The sequence below is a fragment of the Girardinichthys multiradiatus genome, chromosome Y (assembly GCF_021462225.1).
Source record: "Girardinichthys multiradiatus isolate DD_20200921_A chromosome Y, DD_fGirMul_XY1, whole genome shotgun sequence".
Lineage (NCBI taxonomy): Eukaryota > Metazoa > Chordata > Actinopteri > Cyprinodontiformes > Goodeidae > Girardinichthys > Girardinichthys multiradiatus.
Window position 1 is genome coordinate 22508670 of NC_061818.1, and position 13944 is coordinate 22522613.

At 38.6% G+C, this 13944-nt stretch overlaps 2 protein-coding genes across 5 annotated transcripts; one reads left to right on the plus strand and one right to left on the minus strand.

The window, feature by feature from the left end:
- Positions 1–1189: 1189 nt before the first annotated feature.
- LOC124864617 (ras-related C3 botulinum toxin substrate 1-like) lies at positions 1190–9420 on the plus strand. The gene is made up of 6 exons (XM_047359465.1): positions 1190–1510; positions 3384–3455; positions 3875–3992; positions 4198–4260; positions 7615–7774; positions 7888–9420. The coding sequence occupies exons 1-6, from the start codon at positions 1476–1478 to the stop codon at positions 8016–8018; spliced, it is 579 nt and encodes a 192-aa protein (XP_047215421.1). The 5' UTR covers positions 1190–1475; the 3' UTR covers positions 8019–9420.
- Positions 9421–11145: 1725 nt separating this feature from the next.
- Positions 11146–13908, minus strand: LOC124865044 (serine/threonine-protein kinase 19-like). Of its 4 annotated transcripts, none has more exons than XM_047360044.1 (7): positions 13794–13908; positions 13408–13503; positions 13175–13317; positions 12173–12408; positions 11941–12038; positions 11674–11821; positions 11146–11488 (listed from the first exon to the last, which is right to left on the minus strand). In XM_047360044.1, exons 1-7 carry the CDS (start codon positions 13906–13908, stop codon positions 11443–11445), a joined length of 882 nt encoding a protein of 293 aa, XP_047216000.1. In that variant the 3' UTR covers positions 11146–11442. The 4 variants fall into 4 exon arrangements, with proteins under 4 accessions (XP_047216000.1, XP_047216001.1, XP_047216002.1 ...); XM_047360045.1 differs by having other exon boundaries at positions 13600–13830; XM_047360046.1 differs by having other exon boundaries at positions 13592–13830.
- Positions 13909–13944: the final 36 nt, after the last annotated feature.

Sequence of the window (13944 nt, forward strand, 5' to 3'; positions counted from 1 at the left end):
GACTTATTACAAAGAAGAGGCCCACAACCTGACACAATGGTGCCCCTGGAATAACCTCATCCTGAACTCCAGCAAGACCAAGGAGGTCATGGTGGATTACAGGAGGTCCAGCAGGACTGAACACGTTCCTGTCTGCATACAGGGGGAAGTGGTGGAGCATGTGGACAGCAATATGTTTCTGGGCATTTCCATTTCTACAGAGCTTTCCTGGACTGAGATTACCTCCCATCTGGTGAAGAAGGCCCAACAACGGCTCTTCTTTCTCAGGAAGTTAAAACGATCTGGATGATCTACCTCTCCTACTAACAAACTTTTACAGGGTCACGGTGGATAGCATCCTGTGTCTCAGCATGACAGTGTGGTGGATGCCATCTGCTAGACCTGAACTTGGTTTATGTTACACAAGTCCAGGAGAAGGCCAGACGCATTGCCTCAAATCCCACCAAACTGGGTGAGATGTTTGTTCCACTTCCATCAGAAAGGCAGTTCAGCTGCAATAAATACGAAACAGACTTAAAAAACAATTTCTTTCCCAGAGCTATGAAAGCAAACGCCCTCCTTAATAGTCCATTTCATGACCAATGTCTGTTAATAGGCTGCTCTAGGACGAGCTGCACTTTATGTAAATACATCATGCCACATCCCCATGTACATATTTCATATTTTTTTTGAGGGATGTTTTTCAGCTGCTATAAGTGCTCCAATTTTCATCCTGACGTGCCTAATGATTTTTAGCTGTGTTTTTTTATCACTTACTCTCCAAAGTGTTTTTAATTGTGTGTGTGTTCTATATATGTGCATTCTGAACCGAGTGTCTCGACAAAAATTTAATTATCGGTCCATAATGAAGATTCCTGATTCTCTTAAGCATGAAGCAGTACCTGTAAGACACAGTTCAGGAAATATGCAACTAAACGAATTCCATCATAATTGATAACGCAAACGTCACTTCCTCTCTCCGTGTCACACCCTAAATCATCCGTGTTTTTGGTTTTGTTTTTATTTAGATTTATTCATAAATGGCAAGTTTAAACATTTAATTTCACGTTAATGAACAGAAATTGCTTAATGTAGCCCAACCGTTTTTTGTAAAAATTGTGAATTTCTAGTTGTTTGTTTCTTGTGGCTCGCAGTGAGTTATGTGGGCGTATCAGACCGGTGTACCGGATGCTCCATCTGTTAGTGGTTGACTTCATTTTTTTTTTTCTCAGGGGTGGTGGCCGCTGTTTTGCTCCATAGCTCCCAAAGCGAACCCACGAAAGCATGGGAATGTTGCAAGGCGATTTCTGAGAAAAGTTGAGATAAAGTGCAAAATAAGTTAGCGTAAGTTGCTCAGACAGCATTTTAAAGTCTCGGGAGCTCAAACGGTAAACACCGGAGGCCGTTAGCGGGAGCCTGTTGAGACGTTTTTCCAGCGAGCAGTTCCGGACAAAGGAAAAGAAACCTGAGCTAAAGCTAGCTGGCCCTCTTAGGCAATGCAGGCCATTAAGTGTGTCGTTGTCGGAGACGGGTAAGTGAACATAACTGGACTGACTACAAGTTTGTTCCTACTATCTGCTGTTTATAAAGTCAAGTTATCTGAAATGTTGTCACCACGCTGGTTAACGTTAAATCACTTTGCTTCCCAGTTTTTCCAAACGGGCAAACTTAGCTCCCAAAGCTTTAACTACCTGTTAATCTGTACCACTTCAATGTTGTAGTTAACTGATTTTTTTTGGTCTAATTGGGATTTCCTCGACGTTCGAGCGTATATGTTTTGTGTCTACATGGAAGAGTTGGCTAATGTTTTACTTTGGTGATTCAGGCAGACATAACAGCGTAGTGTGTGTATTCTACCCAAACCTTTATTCGTTTCTTATCAAATCTGAGCAAATCAGAAATCCAAGGAGCTGAGAATTAAAAGTGTTGCCGTTTAAATATTTCGCTCTTAGGTTAACATGAAGCGTGTTTTCATTTTCCTGATAAACAAGGTTTGGTCTGTAGCAGTTTTAACTAGAGGATTGTCCAAGACTTCATGACAGATGTGTAATTGTATGTGGGAGCTAAACATGCGCATATTACCTCTTGATCAGGGTGTGGTGGAAACCACACAACAGCCATTCACAGGACTTCTGATTGAGCCACTTTTTTCGATTCGGATTAAAGGGGAAGCTCAAGTTTCGTAATTGGGAAATATCGGTTCCCCCTGGAGCTGCGAATGTCTCACAGGAACTGACCCCTGTCTGGGTTGCTCGGCCAGTTTCCCTGGGATCAGGGCTCGTTTCTGCTTAGTGTCTCTCGTTTCTCAAGTTGCTATTTAAGCTAAGTCAAAATGGTTATAAAATACTTAATAGTAAAAAAAACAAAACAATCTGTTTTAATAATCCGAATAACGGAAACCACACTGACACTCTCTCCCCCCCCACCCCCTTTTTTTTGCTGACAGGACACTTGTAACCTGTAACTCTATGCGTTACATTAACGCTCAGCTTGGACTCCTGCTTTACTTGCACAATGATCACCTGCACTGTTGTATTGTTCTTGCATCTTATACTGCTCTACATTTACTCTCACTCACTTAAAACTGTGCACATATATTTATATTATATTGTAGATATGTTTATACTGTTTAATTTGTACTGTATTGCACCGACTACGCCAAAACAAATTCCTTGTATGTCCAAAAACGTACTTGGCAATAAAGCTTTTCTGATTCTGATAATTTCATTTTGTCCATCCAGACTTGCATGATAAAATGACATATTTTTATCTTGGTAATTAAAACGGTGCGATTGATTTTTCTAAACTGGAATATAAAAATGATCTGAGTTGAAGATTGAGCCATTTAAATTTCTCATGAACGGGTCTGATCTATGATCAGTAAGCCGCATACTAAAAGTTCTGATTCTATTAATCCCAACTGTTTTCAATATAAAAAAAAAACTTGTACTTTGTTGCATTTTTTGAGTTTCTCAGGGAATGTTGGGCACATGGTATTTGATGCAAAAATGGAAGTATTCATTTGTTTATTTTAGTGGGGTTTGAAATGTCCGCTTCTATTAAAAAGGAGAGACAGTTTCTCGGTTTTGTTTGCTATATTCCTTAGAAACAAGAAAGGCAGGCAGATCTGACTTTCAAGAAAATTGGGCATCAAAGTCAGTCAGGAAATGCATGTGGGGTCGGTGCATCATTATTTCCCACATCACAGCTTGAGTTTTTGCTAAACTTAGCAAATGTGGAACATACAGAAAACTGTTTTCTGCTAAAATGTCCAGAATTACTTCAAAACTGGCATAAAAATCAAAAAAGTTGAGTTGGGAAATGTATGTGATATTAAAATCGAATCTCTTTAGAAACCGTGTTAACTTTGTGTGAAATTATTTCAAGTCTCTTCTCATTTCCAGTGCTGTGGGTAAGACCTGTCTGCTCATCAGTTACACCACCAATGCCTTTCCTGGAGAGTACATCCCCACAGTGTGAGTATCTGAGACTGCAGTGCAGTTTCTGTTCATTTATTTATGACAAACCCATCCAGTGAATCATTGAGGTAACTTCTTTATTTCTCTGTTGTTCTTCTTGCTAAAATATGGCTTGGTTGTTTGCTTGAGGTAAGATTTAAAGTAGTCGACTGTAACTGAGAATGAAGGGAAAACATTATTGGAAGTAATGATGAAAACTGGCTTCTTGTCTGATTAAATACCCGCTTTTTTATCTTGCTACTGGTTTATAGAGAAGCTGAGTAGGTATTTTATATACAGGCTCTTATATCTGAAAAAAAACCCTAAAGGTGGTGCATAATCTTCTTTGGAAAAGTGAAATGAAACTACAGAATTTATGTGCTGTTCATATTACGCTCAATGGTTTTTGCTTATTTGCACGTCACTGTTTTCCTCAGGTTTGACAACTACTCTGCCAATGTTATGGTGGATGGGAAACCAGTGAACCTGGGCCTTTGGGATACAGCAGGACAAGAGGACTATGACAGACTCCGCCCACTCTCCTACCCACAGACGGTACAAAAAGGCCACACAATGCAATATAATACTTCACTTATCAACTCCTGTGAATAATCCACTTGGAACGTGTGGGTAAAGAGAGTGAACAAGGAAGTCTGGAAGAAAAAAGAGACATCTTGATAAAAATAAGACTTTTTCCAATGCTCTTAACAGTCACTGGTAATCTCAGGGTCTGATTGATTTGTCTCCTTTGTTTTATCAGGATGTGTTCCTTATCTGCTTTTCACTCGTGAGTCCTGCCTCGTTTGAAAACGTCCGTGCCAAGGTGAGAAGAGTGAAAACATGAAGGTTGTTACAGTGCCTCACAAAAGTATTCTCTTCACCAACAGTTTTCATACTTCTTCACATCACCACAACTACAGATTGTCATGCCAAAATCACTGGCATTTAATGTTATAGACCAACATTAAGTAGTGCATACGTGTGTTTGTATCAGCCCCCTGCATGCAGCTAGGTAACATGCAGTGCAACCATTTTCCCTTATATGCCAATGTAATTTAATCTTAGTGGCAGTGTGTTTTTGAAGAGCTTTGTTTATTTTTTGCAAGGACGTCTGCATGGAGCAATTTTAAGACGGTGCATGAGAAGAAGTACCAGGACAGTTTGCAATATAACCTAATAGGACGGTCAGTTGGTTGGTGTTATCCTGCTGAGGAGCTGCTCATCATGCAGCTCTGTTGCATGTCATCTTCAACAAGTTTTAGATGGAAACAGAATCCTACGTGCACAAAACCATTTAAACAGATGAATTTTTGGGGGTTAATCTGTGAATTATCTCACAGTAAATGTTGCATTTGCGGCAATCAAAGCATCAAATTCTGCAACATATATAGAAGTCCAACATGTTTCACTTGGATTTAGATAAATGTTCATTATAAAATAGATGTGCTCAGTTGGTGGATGGGAGCAGAACTTACCAGTTTAGGGTTACATACATAGTTGTTGGCTTCAAGTCCATCAAATATCTGGTAGTTACATGATTCAGGTCAGTTTATTTATTTCTGCGCTAATTTACAAAACCTTAATTAAGTTTCTGCAAGTCAAAAGGTCCAATTCATTCAGTCTAGTTCATTTCAATATAATCCAGAGTAACTCAATGCTCTTATGTTTATCAGTGTTTGTTTCAGGGCATTAAGTGTTGACAGTAAACAAGCCCTCACTGACTCTTACCAAGCTGAACACAAAATGAGATGTGTTTATTGTTACATATAACGACTAAACGTTATCTGTTGCCTAACATTTTTCAACAACAGTTACAGCTTTTGAGTCCATTTTTGTAATACTGCTTTTTGTAAGCATATGCTTTAGAGACAAGAGAGCAGTGATGGCCGATAATTAAGACCACATCATAAACTTTTAATTATGTTTAACTAGACCTTTGTATTAGACCTCAAGCTAATTTTTAACCTTTAAAGATCTCGATAACAGTCAGCAGAGGTTTGTTATTGTAATAAAAAGTGAATTCAAGTAACTTTAACTGGGCCTGTAATTGGTGAAGTTGTTTTAAGTGTCTCCTCCATCTTAGGCTTTCATAACCAGGAACTGAAAGAGGTCTGGTTGGTCAGGACTGTTTTTACAATGGCTACATTTACTATTTCTCATAAATGGTATAGCTAAATCTTTTACATACACTGACGTTGTGTCTTAGACACCTTTATTGTGCTTCATCACAGTACTTTGAACAGACGTATGCTCACTGTCATGGATCACATGGTGACTTGTAAGCAAAGGGAGTTTTCTCCTTGTGATAAACACACAGGAAATTATTATCTGCCTCTGCAGTTCCTCCTCAGCTTTACAAGACGGGAACCACCGTTCGTTTTGTTATCCCTTCGCTGCTGTTTTTCTGCTACCGACCTCTTTTTATGGATTAGATTAGCATGCAATAAAAACCTTGCCTTTTTTTTTTTTTTCAGATTACACAGTATTGCTAGAAGTCCTTGCTCATCTGTCTTCACACGTATGAATTCTAAGTGACATCCCATTAATTTTGTGTCTGTCCACCATTTGCAGCTATAACAGCCTGAATTCTTCTGGGAAGGGCTTGCATGAGGTTTAGGAATGTGTTTTTTGGAATTTGTGACTATCCTTTTAAACATTTGTGAGGTTTTATGTTGGACGTGATAGCCTGGTTCATAGTCTCCGCTCTAATTCATCCCGAATGTGTTTTATCGGGTTGAGGTCAGGATTCTGTTCAGGCCAGTCAAGTTCTTCCACAACAAACACATTTATCCGTGTTTGGTGGACCTTGTTTTACGCGCTGGTGCTTAGTCATGTTGAAACAGGAAGGATCCATCTGAAACTGTTCCCACAAAGCTGGGTGCAGGAAATGTCTTGGTGTGCTGAAGCATTCAGAGTTCCTTTCACTTAAACTAAGAAGCGGAGACCAACTCTTTTACACTTGACCCCAGAGAAATGTCTCCACTGCCCGAGAGTCCAGAGGCATCATGTTTAATGCCACTCTAGGATGCTTTGAATTGTACTTGATGCTGTCAGGCTTAGGCACAGCTCCTCTGCGTTGAAACCCATTCCTTGATGCTCCCTAAGCACCGTTTTTGAGCGTATCTGAAGGCCATATGAAGTGTGAAGGTCGGTACTTACTGACTCTGTAGAAGTTGATGACCTCTGTGTACCATGTGCCTCAACTGCCACCCACCCTACTGTAATTTTTACACAGCACATCACTTTGTGGCTTAGTTGCTATGTTATAATGCCACCAACCATTAACTGTGGAATAATTATCAGCTAGGAAAATTCAGGATGAGATTTACTGCATAGTACAAGTGTTTTTAGAGGTGGTTGGCATACCTAGGTGCTGGATTTTATACAGCTGTGGAAGCAATTCAAACTCCGGAATTCAAGTAGGGATGGATCGATATGAAAATCTGCGCTGATATCCAACTCTAATATTTATATTGCTGTTATGGTCGATATTTGGAGATATTACACATACATTTCCCTACCCTTTTTCAACACTGAAAAAACGTCCACACGACTGACATTGCTTCTCAGGTTCAGTTAAACATCCCTGAATCCTGCACTGCATCACCATAACTGACCAGCCACCTCCACCTCTCCTCCCGCTCCTGAAACTCAAACACAAAGGACAAAAAGATGGAAATAAATACTGGTTATTAATGACCGATACCAATCTATGTTAAAAAATGACTAACATCGGCTGATAACGACGTTAATTCTAATATATCACGCCTTCCTAATTTGTAGTGTTTTTTGTTTTGTTTTTTACAATCTGAAAAAAACAATGTAGTGTTTTATTAAATTTAAGATATATAAAAGGTCTAAATGTGGTTGAAAGGTGGTTGGCATTGGTCAAACAGGCTAACCAGGTCTGGCTTTCAGGGCCTTTGTTTAGTCTGAATTTGGATGGGACTTCTGGGTTAGCAAAGTACGGTATTATATAGTTTTATGTGGGGTTAAAAAAGGAAGCTCAAATAATAATCAATATTATAAAAATAATAATAAATAAAAAGTAATCTCCAGTGTTTGGAGTGTGGTTATTCTCATACAGTTAAATCTGAATTAATATTGAATTTTGATTTGAAAAATGATGAGGAACCGTGCTGATGATGAAACAAACCTGTAACCTTTTGTTATGTAGTGGTACCCTGAGGTCAGACACCACTGTCCCAACACCCCCATCATCCTGGTGGGCACCAAGCTGGATCTGAGAGATGATAAGGACACCATGGAGAAACTGAAGGAGAAGAAACTCTCCCCCATTACCTATCCTCAAGGCTTGGCCATGGCCAAAGAGATTGGTAACAATTTCATAATCAGATCTTTCTGACTCGCTTTGGTCTCTTTTGTTTAATTAACTTTTTCTTTTTTTTAAATGGCAGAAATAAGTTGCTTTCTCTGTCTGCGCCCACAGGTTCTGTCAAGTACCTTGAGTGCTCAGCCCTGACTCAGCGTGGCCTTAAAACGGTGTTCGACGAGGCCATCCGGGCCGTTCTGTGCCCCCCTCCCATCAAGAAGAAGGGCAAGAAATGCTCTCTCCTCTAAGACCTCCTGCAGTTCGAACGGTTGCAGGGGAACATGAACGCTAGCGGTGGGAGGGTGGCTCAAGACAGGAGAAAAACGCACCAGTATACACTCACAATCAATGTACTTCAGATTCTGTCTTTAAGTGTAGATCAAGCAGTTTTCATGAAAATAAATCACAGGTTCAGATTTAGGTGAAGGGTTTGGGCAATTAAGAGTCCTAATAACTCTTTACTGTAAGACTAAACACTTTTTGAGGCCTTCTAAAATTAATTGGGTGTTTTTCTAAAATGAATTACAGGAAGTATTGAATTTCCTCTTCTACCTGTGGTCCACTTTTATTTTATTTTATTTTTGTTTTTTTGGTTTACAGTCGGATTGTTGTAAGTGGAATGATATTGCCAAATACGTTCTGCACACATGCTGGTTTTTAGTCGAAAATGAGAATTTAGATCTGTCGATTCAGGTCTGTAAAGTTCGCTGTTCATTCAGCTCCTCTTGTCAATGGCATTTTTAACTCACATGTTCACTATCCTGGGAAATCTGTATATCTTTAGATGAGTCCTTAAGCACCATAACGTCTTTGCCACTAGCTTGTCAATCCTAGAACAATTCTTAACGCCCGAAACAGAAGGAGGGGCAAAGATCCAACACCAACAGTGCTATAAATCCCTGAAAAATGTAAAGAATCCAGTATTTTCTGCATTTTGTCTAGTTGAATCTTTTCTTCTTTTTGTTTTCCCTAAAAGTGTGTCAACCACACAGCTGCCTGCTAGTGCAAAAGCTGAAAACATGATTACATATTGGAACAGAAATGTTCAGATGTCTTTGGTGATGGGGGAACAAGAGCACACTTTTAATGCTCTGTGGGCATTTACCGAATACTTTTCATGCAACACTTTGGATTTATTTTCTTCAAGCATCACTACTGGCTAAGCAATGTCACAATGAAGAGAATCTATGCCTGCTAATAACAGTAACAAAGCTACTGTCGGTCATGGTTTAGTAGACAAGTCTAATCATCTTTTATATTCGTGATTTGACTATTTTGTATCATTCAGATGTTACACGCTCACTGTATTGTTTAACTAACACTATGAATATCCTTTTTTTTTTTATTTTTATTACCTCTACAGTTAACGCTACCTTAATCTCCCTACAAGCCTAGCTTTTTGTAAGTAATGCTGATAGCATGTCTGTGCATCATATACTGAAAACTAAGATTAGAAGTGCTACAGTTATATATATTTTTGCCTATTTACAAAATGTATTTGAACTACTAGATCAGGGGTTAAGTACACGTTGCTCATCGGTATTCAGACATCAAGCTGTGCTTTTATCCAAGCCAATGTTGTGACTTTAGTTTTGAGGATTAAAAATTGTCACTTTTTGAAAAAGCCAATAAATTCCTGCAGAAACACTTCTTCTGTTGTACAACTCAATTTTTCACCACTCTAAGAATAATATTTGTATACCTGTTCCTGGAAGGTTGCTTATTTACCATCTATGAAATCCTGTCTAAATTATTTTTATTTTATTTTTTAGTTTAACCCTAAATAGCCATCATTGTATAACTGTTAACCAGGGTAATCCTCTATTTTGAGGTTTAACAAAGCCATTTTTAATTAAACTGGTTAAAACATTTACATACACTTATGAGTTTTTTAAAGGATTTATTTGAGAGGTATCCAAAGTTTGGTCCAATGTGCCATTTGTGTGGCCACCGACCACAAGAATGGTCCAAATGTGGCTCTTCACAGGTGGTTGATGCAGACCATCATTTTTTGAAGCATGAGAATTTGTTTTTTATTCATTGCTGAATAAAACCACCTTAAAATGGAAACTATTAGGCCCAATACAAAGTATATGTCATGTTTTGATGCCAGTTTACAGGGCCACAAACATCCAGCCACTTACTGCAGACTCTGGAGCAACTATGCATTGATCTTGGCTAAAAAGTGAACAAGAGACCCAAGTTAAAAGCTGCTTTTCTTTAAAGCAAGAAAGTAAAAGAAAATACTAACTGCAAATTGTATTTCTTTTGAGACTTTTTGTTTTGGCTTTATGATTATTTACAGACTACTTATTAAAATATTGCTTGTTTTTGATAAGCAGATATAAAATATTCATAAAATCATTTCTTTTTATTAAAATATACATTTTTGAGGCCTGCGAGTGCTTTCAACATGATGACTTGGGGCCAACTTGGTAAAAAAGTTTGGACACCACTGATTTATTCCTGCCATTCTTTTTTTGGAGCAGAATGGTTATTCACAATTTGAATAAATAAAATTTTAACCGTATAGCTGAGGTTAATCTGTTCAACAAGCTTAATGTTGGAATGGTTTATCCTTTCCAAAACAATTTTTATGTGTTAGACAATCAATGTCCTTTAGGAACACTCAACTGTTCCTAAGTTTTAACCATCAGACCCAAACTGCCACCTCCAGATGGAAGAAAATGGGATGTTCAGGGACCAGAGGCCAAAGCCTCCTATGAACTGGGAACTGCTAGAACACCAGTGTCCCTGTCCACAGTCAAGCCAATTATAAACAGGGACAGAGAAAGTGCTGACTTTGTTTGTCCGCAGAGGAAAGCATGAAATGTTCTGTGCCTCTCCAGTTGTCATCCAGAATGTGGGACCATGTTTTAAGAGCAGATGCTTCTGCCATGGGCTTTCGCACATGAATTCACATCTTGAATTCTTCCAGGTGTGGAAGATCAGAAATCACTGACCCCAACTTCAGTCCACACATCAAAAATCTCCCCCAAACTCCTAAATGGGATTTGCAAGGCTGTGCTTCTCCCTGTTGTGCTCTTTATTCTGCCAGTTTTTCCTTCCACTCAACTTTTCAAAACTATAGCCAGATACAGAGACAGCTTCTTTAACAATGACCTGTGGCTTACTCTTCTTGTGGCAGGAGTGTATTCAGCCAGATTAAGATATTTTGTACCAAGTGATTCTAAAGGGAACTAATATAAGACTTTTAAATTCAAAGCAGTGTAAGAAATCCAGCTAATTAAAAATAATCTGTGTTAATCTAGTATAATCCTGGTCCTGCTCCAACCATATCCAGCTTCAAAAGATACAAAAGTGAAAATATTTGGGCATACATTCAGATACAGGGCTGAATAAAATACAACAGCAAAGATGACATGCTTGATTTTATTTTTGAATCATAAACAAATACATTTGACACCATTCCTACTTCTTATGCAACTCTTACAGCTTAGAAATTATAAGTCTAAAGTCATTTTTATTACCAACATTCAACAATGTCATGTCAATTAAATGTGCAATTTATTAACCCCACTTAGGGTCGGTAATGCCTATGGCACAAACTTTACATCTCCGAATGAAAAGTTGATTCAAAGGCTTTCAGCCTGTAAGGTCATTTTTTCACATTTCTCATCTTCAGAAGCTCACTAGCTGCCTGGTAGCAGCTCAGGAATCTGTAAATCGCAACAAAGTCCCTGAAGTTGTAGGTATGCTGGCAAAAGACGAAAGATAAACTGTTAGAAAATCAGAATAAACTCAAACTCTATCCGAACATAATCCGAACAGCTCATAAAAGTTAATCAGAAAGTAGAGGATTAGATAACTCTGCTTGATATTTGATATTTTACAGAACCTACCAGCATTATCAATTGGTTGTAAAAAACAAACTAAATTTACCTTTCTACCAATTCTGCCCCAACAATGTCATGGACATGGTATTTTATAGGAAATTTCACTTGTGAGGTTGTGCGTCGCTCCTCTAAATCGGCTCGTAACACTTTGCTATATTTGGACTTCTTCACCATGCCAAGCACCACTTTACGGCCTGAAAGGTAAAAAGGTGTCAGACAGCACAAAACAAACTCCTAAAAGGTGGAGAATGCCCTACATCCGGCACAAATTAATCTGTGGTGAACCTCTAATAATAATCATGCAAAGACCAACCTTGAATAAAATACTTTGTGAATTTGCCAGAGTTGGGAATGGAAAGCCACCAGCTGCCGGCATCCCTCACGGTCAGAACCCCTGACTTCACCAACTGCCTTGGTGGCGAGAAAACAAACAAAGTGCTGATCTCTGAAAATACTGCAAATAAAAACAATGATTTGTTTTCTTTTTGCCGTGTTGATAATCTAAAATATCAATCAATACGTCACAGATTGAGGGTTTTTCGTACGTTATCTCCGAGTCTGTGAAGAGAAACTCTTTCAGCATCTTGTCTTTGCTGAAGCTAAGATCTGGGCAGGAGGACACCACTTTCTCCAAGAACTTGTCAACAGTTGTTTGCGTTACTTTCCCCTCTTCGCCAGCCAGAACTTTGGCCTTGTAGTCTGATGCAAAAACCAGCCCGAACGCTTCAGAGTCAAACCCGAGCTGGAACATCAGCAGCTCCCCGCTCTCCTGGAGTTTTTTCTGCTCAGCAAAAAGAAGTCATAGAAGTCAGGACTTCAATCAAAAACGCAGAGCCTTGCAAGATAAATCACATCTCTTGAACTTTTCGTCATGTTTTAACCACAAACTATTGGATTTAATTTGACTATTATGTGATAGATAACGTTTTTCACAATTCTGCAGTGGAAGGTAAATGATGGGTTCCAGTTTTGATGTTTTAATCAAATGATCTGAAAAGTGTGGCATGCATTTGTATTCAGCCTTTACCCATTATTGACTCACTTCCATTATAAATTTTTCTTCATTATTCATATATTTTGCAGAAGAATATTTCCAAGTCTTGCATGTGGAACAGAAAGTTTAATATTGGTCTCATCTGCTCTCCCAGCCATATCTTGCTAGGTTTGCATTTGTGCCATATCCCATCTGGGATATGGCACAAACCGAGATTTCCAAAGCTTGGGTTGCTTTTCAACAACTACCTGTCGGTGGTTCTTTAACAAACCTCTGAGGCCTCCTCAAAATAGCTGAATTTATTACACTATAGCTGTTAATTAGGTGACTTCTATAGGTAACTGGTTCCACTGGATTTTAATTGTTGAACGGGGTAAATACAAAAACATGTCAAACTTTGCTCTTTTTTTTTTGTGAAACTGTTTCCTTCAGCTTCATGGTCATGCATTACTTTTTGTTGGTCTATCACATAAAATCCCCATAAAATAAATGGAAGTTTGTGGCTGCACTATGACAACATGTTAAATTATTAAAACTCAGACAGCTGGCTTACCACTTCCTTATCCACCAGGGTCTTGTCATCGTGTATGCTGTACAGCTGGTGCTTCAGTACAATTGGAGGCAAGGTGTCGTTAAAGAGCTTCCTGGGAAATAGTGTCATTAGGTGCTCCAAGGTAGATTTCATGTCAGCTGGTGCTTTTTAGAGGAAATATGGGAGGGCGTTTGTACAGGTGGCATTTTTTTTTTCTTTCAGTAAATTTAGAAACGGTTTTCCAGGTCACTCACCACCTGCTTCGTCAACAGCCCCAAACGTTTCTGTGCCATTTCTCTTTTTCTTTACTTTGAAAGCGTCGGAAATCAGAGCCCGTTTTCTGTTCATATCTGAAACAGAAATAATACAGAAATACCGATTTTCATCCAGATGACCTTAGCAGACTCTGGATATTATTTTTATTTAAAGCTAAGGTACCTTCTTACCCCAGATACGACCTACTAGATGTGTTTGTAAGAACTACGGTTTTTTCTAAAGATTAACGTTAGCCAAGCTAACAATATTAGCGGCGCTAATTCAAGAGCAAACGTTTTTGCTAAGCTACCTAAAACCGTCACCTTTTAATTATTGTATAGAGTGAAGGCCCATTCTCGCAATTTACCATGTTAAAGAACCTTACCGTTGTTCATAAATCCATTAAGTAAACCAAATTTAAAGCTTCCTTTATAAATTATTATGTCAAATGTGGGTAAAATGTCGCGGGTGCCACCCAGTGGATCAGTTTGGAATAACATCCGGAAATTACGTAGAGTTTGTTTTGTAGCATGTAA